The sequence below is a fragment of the Lagenorhynchus albirostris genome, chromosome 3 (assembly GCF_949774975.1).
Source record: "Lagenorhynchus albirostris chromosome 3, mLagAlb1.1, whole genome shotgun sequence".
NCBI classification, from domain to species: domain Eukaryota; kingdom Metazoa; phylum Chordata; class Mammalia; order Artiodactyla; family Delphinidae; genus Lagenorhynchus; species Lagenorhynchus albirostris.
In genome coordinates, this window is record NC_083097.1 from 156,160,926 (window position 1) to 156,171,206 (window position 10,281).

A 10,281-nucleotide genomic window follows, 5' to 3' on the forward strand; every position below is an offset into this window, starting at 1 on the left:
CGTGCAGCAGTCTTGTCTTAATCTGCTCTGACTGCTGTAACAAAATACCATGACAGGGTGTCTAATAAGCCACAGACCTTTATTTCTCACAGTTCTGGAAGGTGGAATCCAAGATCAAGGCACCAACAGATTCGGTGTCTAGGGAGGGCCTGCTTCCTGGTGTACAGACAACCATCTTCTTGCTGTGTCCTTACCTGATAGAAGGGGCAAAGGAGCTCTCTGGGGTCTCTCTTATAAAGGCACTAATCCCATTGATGAGGGCTCCACCCTCCTGACCTAATCAACCTCCCAAAGGCCCCATCTCCCAGGGGCTAGGTTTCAACATATGAATTTTAGGGGCACACATTCAGTCTATAGTAAACCTGTCCAGGAAACCAAAATACACTCTACATTAACCAGCCCAGGAAGCCAGCCTGCTGCCAGTCAGACTTGTGGGACATCAGACTGCTATCTCTAGCGACAGTCCAGGACACTCCACTGCTAGTCAGCTGCTCCAGTTCCCCAGACCCACAACCTCCATCAGGGCACAGATGAAACCTTCTCTTTTTCCACAAGGAAGTTCTCGCACCCCACTGATTGTCTCTGAATTGCTGCCAAGGGACGGTGGCCATCTCCCTTGCTGCAGAGAGCTATGAATAAACACCCTCTGCTCGCTCTCATTTGGGTTGTTTCCATTGACTTCCACGTTGGAAAGAGAATAGGGGGTGTTGTGGGGAAGAAGCTGCCTCTGGGAGGATGCATGCTCTGTGCTATGACCTGGACCATTTGGGTCCATGTGTCCTTCTGAGCAAGTGGCATGGTGTCACAGCCAGTAGTAGAAGCTCATAAGGGACCAGCAGCCTCCCTGCTGGGCCTCCAACAAGCTGCACAGGTGATGCTGGGCCAAAATCCACACCCTCCCTGCCTCAAATTCTCAACAGTGACCAAAGGCTCTCCAGCCCTGTTGCAGGTTCAACGGTCTTTCCAGTTCTTCAAAACTTTGCTTCTGCAGTACCTGCAACCACACCCACACCTGTACACGATATCCTCGGCAAAGACGTGAGTCTGAATCTGATCACCATTAGTTCTCTACTTTTGCTGCACATTAATGTTGGGGAAATATAATACACAACGAAATCTGCTCCCAACCCAGAAAACCTCTCCATAAAGAGAGAAGAGAAAAAAAATTTTTTTGTTATTGAATGAGCATTCAATCAGAACATGATGCTGATCACAAGCAATAGCTAAAGGGACTTCAGAGCTGGAAGGGAACCTCACCCTTTTCTATGGCTAAGTGGATACAACCTATTACTTTCATGTCTTCACAGTAATGTTGCTAATTTTCTCCTACAATTATGATCAAAGGTGATTTGAAGTCAGATGGCAAGTTAGACCCATCTCCTCCCAGGCCTCTGGGAAATGATTACATTTCAGGCATGCTCCTGGGTCCTTGAATCATTCCTGATATGTGAGATGGGCCAAGAGGCTTATTTAGCCCGTAAAAAGATGTACACACATTTGAAAAGGACAGAGAAAGAAATGTTTTAAAAATTCTGTGATTCTATTTTCTAAATTGAAAGAAATCATCAGCCCAGAATCACCTTACATGCAGAGGAGGTTCAGGAACTTCCAGGGAATTCGAATTAGCAACCAGTATTCCTTCATTCAACAAGCTGCCTGGCCCGCACCCCCATTCACTGCCCTGGCACACACAGGGCGGAACCTTGAACCACCAGACTCCATCCTAGAGACGTTAAAGAAACAAGCAACACACCTCAGCCAGCCACGCCTGAGCGGGGAGAGCGTAGCTGCGGGAGCTGCAGGAGACCTGGGGCCTCCTACGGACCAGCGACCCCCTTCATCTTCCCCAAAGGGGTGCCTGAGCCCTGCTGCCTCTTCCGTCCTCACGTCCCTGCCAACACGGGATCCGCCCCCTGCCTCCCCACCGGTCTTCGCCCCCACCACGGACAAGGCTCCCATCCCCATCTACCTCTTCCCCTCCCCTCTTGGCTACCAAACCCCCTGCCCTGCTCCCTCTCCCTCCCCACTCCCACCTCTGTGCCGGCTCCTAGCGCATCAGGAGGATCCTGCCCCCATCCCCAGGCTGCTGACAACCTCTCGCCAAGGTAAACCTCCCCGCCCCTCACCCTGATAACGGGCCCCGCCCCTCGGCCCCCGGCTCCTGCTGCCGCCACAAAGCCCCACAGCCCTGGCGCCCTTGCATTCCCTCCCGGATGGTCTCCGTCGCGCAAACGCAGTCTTTCCTGGGCCGCGTTTGCAGGCGTGGCTGGGGGCTCCAGGCGAGGTGCAGCGTGCACCCCTTTCCCCCGTGAGTACCAGCCCCTTGAGGGAGCAGGCAGGTGGTCACCCTGTGGGCGCTGAGGCTCAGGTTGGGACCCCGTGCACCCCCTGCCCTTAGTAGACTGGCCGTCCCAGCTTTGAAGGTGGTTGTAACTTGGGAGGAGCCAACTATTTTAGCCCTACATTTACAGAGGAACATTCTGGGGTCCAAGGAGGCCCGTCCACCGTCACTGACCCAGAGCCCTTGGATAGCTTCCCGCAAAACCTGAGCCGGAGCTTGAGCCCCAGCCCACCAGACTGCCCTACTGTCACCCACCTTCTGTTGGGTGGGCAGCAGTTGGGCCTAAGGGCAGCTGAAAGCAGAGAGACTGACCCCAAAGGCTCTTCACAGAGACAGCTCCAGGCAAAGTGAGCCAATGTCAGGGACTCACGAATCTGCGGAATCCAGCCGCCATCGTTTCAGATTGTACAAAAGGGAATCTGGATGGTACTTGTAATTCAGAAATGATGTTTTCAAATCCAGTCTCTAACTCAGCCCTAACAACTACCCAGTGCAGTGCACAGGGGAAGATTTGGATCTCCACTGGATAAGGTCATGGGTATTCCAACCCCAGAGTGTGTGTGTGGATGTGTGTGTGTGTTCAAGTGTGTACACGTGTGTAGGTGCCTCTGCATGTGCTTTTGTGTGTGTGTGCCTGTGTGTGAACGTGCGTGCATACATGTGCACGTGTGTTTGTGTGCAGTGTGTGTTTGTGTGCATGCAATAGCCTTCCTTTGTCTTTTCTGCACAGCACCTTGTCAAGGAAAACCAGAGCTGGATGGTATTTAGAGGGGTAAAAACAGATTTTATTCAGGACTATTGAAATAGGAAGAAAGAGATCAGCATAGAACCTGGGGTTCTATATAGAACCCCATGTGACGCTCAGTTCTGAATACAGCATGGGCCAGTGGGGATGTATAGCCAAGGAGTAGGGTGGGGGTAAGTTATGGGAACTTACTAAGAGGACACGTCTTAGTAGCAGGGGTGGGGGTGTGTGTCCGGTTAAACCCACCTAGTGGGATTCTTGCTAAACTCGAACAATGCAGAGACAAACATGGAAGCCCAAGGCCTGGCTGGAAAGTTCAGGGAGGCTGAGCTAGAGTTTGGTTAAAGAGAGAACCTTCGTCAACCCCGCTCCCTAATGGAAGAGAGAGTGTTGTTCCTCTAAAACTCCCTTTTTCCTTAGTTCTGTGGGTGTTCTGTTAAAGAGAAACATGATGCTTGTTAAAACCATACGCAAGACGTTATTTAAGACTATTGCAATTGCAGAGGGAGATGGGGGGTCATCTCTGATTGTAGCCAAGACAGCTGGGGATCTGTAGCCAAGGAGCAGGGTGACGGGGTTCAGTGATGGAAAATCACTAAGAGGCGCCATGAGGAGGGGGCTTCTTGCTAAACTGGCCTAACAGGATTCTTGCCCAAGGAGGGTCAAGGACATGTGTTCATTAAAGGTGGGAATGAGGAACTAGATCAGATATTATGGTGGGAGTGCTGTGAAATTCTCGCTGAAACTGGGTGGGGCCAGCTAAAGACAGGCCTACAGCTCAGCGGAAGCTGACTGGGGTTTGGTGAAGGAGAGGGTCTTTGTCAGCTTCCAGGGAGGCATTTGTGCCTCTTACTGAAGATAAGTCAGGGTACCCTAACATCCCCGTGTTCAGACTCCATCTGCAAAAGGATGCTGAGAGAGTACTGTGGAGAGCCCAGACAGAGCTCCAGACAGAGGATGTGGCAGGACACTCCGTTCCTTCCCCAGGAGCCATGGACGCTGTGGAACTTGCCAGAAAATTGCAGGAGGAGGCCACTTGCTCCACCTGTCTCGACTACCTCACAGACCCCGTGATGACCACCTGCAGTCACAATTTCTGCCGACAGTGCATCCAGCTGACCTGGGAGAAGGCCGAAGGCCAGAAAACGAGGAAAAAGTGTAAGGGCTCCTTTCCCTGCCCCGAGTGCCGCAAGCTATCCCCCCAGAGGAACCTGCGGCCCAACCGTCTGCTGACCAAGGTGGCCGAGATGGCGCGGCAGCACCCCAGGCTACAGAGCAGGGACCTGTGCCAGGTGCACCAGGAGCTGCTCAAACTCTTTTGTGAGGACGACCAGAGTCCCATCTGTGTCATCTGCAGGGAGTCCCAGGAACACCGGCCCCACAGGGTGGTCCCTATTGAGGAGGCTGTGCAGGAATACAAGGTGGGCCTGGGCTGGGGGCCAGGGCAGGGAGGTCCAAGTGTCCCCACACTCCCACGACAAAACAGGCTGGTGGCCAGGCCATCGTGGTGTCACCTCTGATTATGCAGGAGTCCAGACTGACAAAGTCCCCACATGGGCCTGTCCACATTCCCTGGTCTTTGTGCAGCCATCTGTGTGGGGAGGCCAGGCAACCCTCTGTTAGGTAAGAGGAGGGGAGCCTTTCTCCTCCACCTACTTGAGGCCCTTTGGCTGGGGGACCATAAATTAGATTGAGCAAAGACAAATCAAAGAGAAAGGCAAACCGTTTACTAACACATGAGTGTGATGCGAGTCACTCGGGAGAAACTGCAGCAACAGTAAAAAAGGGTCAGTTAGAACTTGGGCTTATCTAGAATCTTAACAAAGAATAATACATTTGGAGAAAAGCAACAAGACAAAGGCAAAGGTTTCAGCCTCCCAAGGGTGGCAGACTATGGGGAAAGTGTCTCAGTCTGCTTGGGCTGCTGTAACAGAATACCACAGACTGGGTGGCTTATAAGCAGAAATTTATTGCTCACAGTTGGAGGCTGGAAGTCCAAGATCAGGGCACCAGCACAGTCAGGTGAGAGCCCCTTCCTGGTTCATACATGGCCAACTTCTCACTGTGTCCTCACATGGAAGAAGGGGCAAGGGAGCTCTCTGGGGTCACTTTTATAATGGCACTAATCTCATTCATGTGGGCTCCACCCTCATGACCTCATCACCTCCCAAAGGCCCCACCTCTACCATCACATCGTGGGTTAAGGCTTCAATATATGAATTTGGCGGAGAGGGACACAAACATTCAGAGCATAGCAGAAAGTAAATATATAGGGAGAAATCAAAGGAAGATAAGAGTTATTAGTGCAGGTCCATCTTAACACCAACCTTCCACCTTCTTCGTGGGCATAAAACATTCCCAGCAAGGTGCTTTTGCTCAGGTAATGGGAGCCCCTGGAAGGCATCTTTCTGCATCTGTTCTCAGTTGCCTCCTGCTCAAAATAGTCCTCATGCCAAAGGGGCAGATTTTGAGGTGGCGTATTTCCATCCCCTTCACCCCATCAGGATGGTCTTTGGGGTGGGTGCAGCTTCAGAGGGCACCATCTAGATGCGGGGCATGCAGGGGGCCCACTGACCCCAAATCCCATGGTTTGGGTGCCCCACAGTTGAAGTTGGAGGAGAACATGGGATACCTGCGAGAGGAAATGATGAAGACCGGGAAGTTGCAAGCCAAGGAGGAACAGACCTTGGCCGAATGGCAGGTAGGTGCTGGGGACCACGCTCAGCAGCTGAGCAGGGTGGGGAAGGCCCAGCCAGGCCCCAAAGCATCCACAGGGTCTCCTGAACCTGTGGAACCCCTTGAGGTAGGAATCACTGTCCCGTGTGGATGTGAACGTGGGACCCCAGACAGGCAGTGATTTCCCAGGTCACAGAATTCCTGCCAAACCAGGACTGAGAACAGTGCCCTCAGCACAGACTGGCCATTTCAGAGATGCGGGGAGCAAGGGCACACGGATGCTTGGAAGTTGCCATTTGGGGCTCAGAGTAAAATTATGCTACAGTGACAGTGCAGGGGGCCTCTGTGTGGCCCCTGGCCTGCCAGGTTTGCTGGTTTTCTGTGGGTCACTGGCATTCAGAGATGTGCCATTGTCCCCAGAGCGGCCCTTCCAAGCTGGTGGGTTTGGTTGGTGGGTGGGGTCTGAAAGCAGGCACTGAGCGGTACCTCACCTAGGACCCCCACCACTACCACCACAGAAGAAGGTGAAGGAGCGGAGGGAGCGCATCGTGGCTGAGTTTGAGAAGATGGGCCTCCTCCTGATGGAGGAGAAGCGGCGCCTCCTCCAGGCTCTGAAGGAGGAGGAGGAGGAGGAGACAGTGGCAAAGCTGCAGAAGAGCATGGCCTCACTGGACCAGCAGAGTCACTCCTTGAAGATGCTGCTACTGCAGCTGGAGGACAGGAATGAGTGCACACCGCTCCAGATGCTGCAGGTGAGGTGGGCACACCTGTTCACCTGGCTGGGGGTGGGGGGTGGGGGCATGAGCTCTGGCTCAGGTGTGGTTAGGGTGGGCTGACCTGTGGCAAGATTCAGGCCAACGGGAAAGGCTCTGTCTCAGTCAGCTCAGGCTGCACAACAAATACCACAGACTGGGTGGTTTAAACAACAGACATTTATTGTTCACATTCCTGGAGGCTGGAAGTCTGAGCTCAAGTGGGCAGAGCTGGTTTCTCCTGAGGCTTCTCTCCTTGGCTTATAGACAGCCATCTTCTCCCTGTGTCCTCACATGGTCGTCCCTCTGTGTCTGTGCCCTGATAGCTTCTTCTTATAAGGACATCATCAGATTGGATTACAGCCCACCTTAATGACCTGATATTATCTTAATCACATCTTTAAGACCCTATCTCCAAATACAGTCACATGCTGAGGTGCTGGGGGTTAGGGCTCCACAACAGATGAATTTCGGGAGGGGCCGATGCAGTCTATGACAGGCTCCAATCCTAGAGACCTGTGTTCATTCCCTTCATAGCCTAGGGATGTGGCCTGAGGGCAGCTGTTGTCCACAGTGATGCAGGGCACAGACACACTGGCCCAGACAGTTGCCCATGACTTCTCAGGCAAGAGCAAGTCACATGATCACACCTGCCAGCTATGGAAATGGGGAGAAGGTGCAGCTGGCCTGCCAGGGATAGGCCTGCACACCGAGGCCCTGGAAGGGGCAATTATGTTGGCCAAAAAGTGGGTAACTGGCTCATCAAGTGTGCAGAGTGATGGAATCCATAGCAAAAAAACACATTTCACACTGTGAGCCATTATACACACATTCACAGGAATGTGTTTACACAAGTGAAGCAAATGCCACATGCAGGGTACCTGTATCTCCCAGTGTGCCTGGGTCAATCCAGTTTTATGCCTGTTATCCTGGCATCCTGTGGGTTTTGTCCCCAATAAGTGCCCTGGTGTAGACAATACTATACACTCGCTCTACCTTTGGGGGAATACTTTGTCTTCTATCAAAGAGCAAGCTGTGGGCTTCCCTGGTGGCGCAGTGGTTGAGAGTCTGCCTGCGGATGCAGGGGACATGGGTTCGTGCCCCAGTCTGGGAAGATCCCACATGCCACGGAGCGGCTAGGCCCGTGGGCCATGGCCGCTGAGCCTGCGCGTCCGGAGCCTGTGCTCCGCAACAGGAGAGGCCACAACAATGAGAAGCCCGTGTACTGCCAAAAAAAAAAAGAGCAAGCTGTTTGCAACCCACTAAACTGACTCCTGACCCACTCAAGGCCCAAGGCCCACAGGGTGAAAACACCATTTGGTCTCCCATGCCTTCATGGTCCATCATGAGCAGGACAGCTTCCCTGTGTCCTCATTCATTGTGATGGGTAGCAAGAGGCTTGGGTAAGTCAGATACCTTACTGTGTACAGCCAAAAGACAGCGTTACACTCTGGGAACTGCAAACAGGGCCATGGGAAAACATCATAAAGCCCTTCTAGCCCATACTGGCCAAATGTCGACACAGGGTGCTCAGCTCCACAGATCCCTAAGGAGACCTTGCCAATCTCTCTTCCTCCTTCTGTGCCTTTTGAAGGATGTGAAGGACCTCCTGGGCAGGTACGTAGCCATCTGCGGTGGAGGAGGTGATGGGTGCAAGGAGGACTGCAAGTGGGGCCAGAGGGGACAGTGAGACCTGTGTCCACTGGAGGAAGAACAGCCTGAGCGTGCAGTACCCAGAGACCACCCCCACCATGCTGAAGACCGTCTGTAGGGTGCCGGGCAGATAGAGGTGCTCAAGAGCTTCCAAGGTAAGTAGTGGGGGCCCAGGTGCTCTTGGCAGTGCTCCCCCCCTCCTAGCCACTCAAGGCAAGGGCCACCAATGGGGAGTGGGTCTCAACCACACTACCTAATGCTCAAATGGTTCCCCAGCCCCATCTCCTCGGCACCACCAATATCCACAGTTGGGGTATGGGATCATGCAGCAACTCCAGGTTCACAGCTGAACTCAGCCAAAGGGAGGCCTGGGTGGGGGTTAGGATGAATGGGGGGTTATTTGGCCCCTGCTAGGGCCTCACCCTCCCCACCCTGACAGTGAAAGGTCCCTCTCTCCCCTCCACTCCGGGCCCGTCTCCAGAGGATGTGGTGCCCGACCCCTCCACGGCATACCCCTACCTCCTCTTATATGAGAGCCGCCAGAGGCGCTACCTGAGCACCCCGATGGACGGCACACCCCACGGCAAGGACAGGTTCGTAGCCTACCCCTGCGCAGTGGGCCAAGAGACCTTCTCCTCAGGGAGGCACTACTGGGAGGTGGGCATGAACCTCACTGGTGATGCACTGTGGGTCCTGGGCGTGTGCAGGGACAACGTGAGCCGGAGGGGTTAGGGTCCCCAAGTGCCCAGAAAATGGGTTCTGGGTGGTGCAGCTATGCAAGGGAAAGAGGTATGCACCTGCCACGTCTGCCCTGACACCCGTCACGCTGACTGAGCCCCCCAGCCACGTGGGCATCTTCCTGGATTTCGAGGCCACAGACGCGTCATTCTACAATGTGAACAATGGGTCCCACCCGCATACCTACTCCCAGCCCGCCTTCTCTGGCCACCTGCAACCCTTCTTCTGCCTTGGGGCCCCCAAATCGGGCAAGATGGTCATCTCTACAGTGACCCTATGGGTGAAATGACAGCGGCGCAAGGAGGGGGAGCCTGGGCAGCCCTGGTTTCTCCAGAAGGTGATGTGGTCCAGCTCAGCAAGGCCCACCTGCCCAGTTTATCTGGCACGAGGCATTTGAGAGCCATCGGCTGTGTAGGGTGGTTTCACAAAATATAATAAATATAATCATGATTAAAGCAGTTAAACATTAAGAGGCTATATTTACAGATGCTTCATAGAAAAGAAAACTTCCATAGTGGGTCAGTTTCTAAAAACATCTGTACCAGGCACAGTGTAGTGCAGTGTTCTTTAGCCATGTCCCTCACTCTCCACTTGAGATGCTGCCATTCATTGGCTCCTCCATGGTTCAGGTTTTTATATGTAGAGCCAAGTCCTCAAATATCTACCTTCTTTGTCCTCCACAAATTCCATATTTGGGACCTTCACAGGGGGAAAATGAAAAAGTGAAGAGATTTTTCAAGCTGAAATCCTAAAAGCCTCAGAGCTCCCCACCTCCATCCCTTCTACCCAGGGAAGTTGCAGGGGCAAAATTCAGAGTGAGGATCAGAGAGGGTCCTTTCTTTTCACTCCCTCTCCACCGCCCACCCCACCACCTCCCCCTGAGCCCCGCCGCTGCAGACGCATTAAGAGCCAGATAACAGTTGCCAGAAACCTAGAATTCTGGTCAATGTACTCGTACCCCAACAAGGCCAAAGTCCCTGCGGGCCAAGCCCGTCACCCAGTAAGTTCTGACCGTTCCCAGCCAGGGGACGCGCGAAGACACCCAGGAGCGCACGGGGAACGATTTGGGGCCCACGACACAGCCTCAGCTTGCCCTTGTCCTCGCGGTCTCTGCGCTTCGCGGACAGCCCAGTGACCGTGCGGGGCACCCCGCTGGCCCCGGCCCCTGCACCCCACCTTTCCCCAGGCCCGAAGGAGAGGCCAGACCGTGCAACACCGCAACAGCCCAGAGACAGCAGCGCAGGCGGCGGCGACGACGCAAGGTCAGCGGGTGAGCAACCTCCAATTCTGTCCGGCCCGCGGGCCGCGTGACAGGCCACGGCCAATCCGGAGCTAAAGTGGGTTGCTCCAAAGGAAAAAACAAAAAAACCCCAGCT

General features: G+C 53.9%; 1 protein-coding gene across 1 annotated transcript; it reads left to right on the forward strand.

The window, feature by feature from the left end:
• The first annotated feature begins 4,078 nt into the window (after positions 1–4,078).
• TRIM17 (tripartite motif containing 17) lies at positions 4,079–9,194 on the forward strand. The gene is given in 8 exon segments (XM_060144493.1): positions 4,079–4,507; positions 5,692–5,787; positions 6,281–6,514; positions 8,109–8,131; positions 8,223–8,293; positions 8,296–8,322; positions 8,649–8,896; positions 8,898–9,194. Coding segments are annotated over 8 exon segments (1,425 nt in total).
• The last annotated feature ends 1,087 nt before the right edge of the window (positions 9,195–10,281 follow it).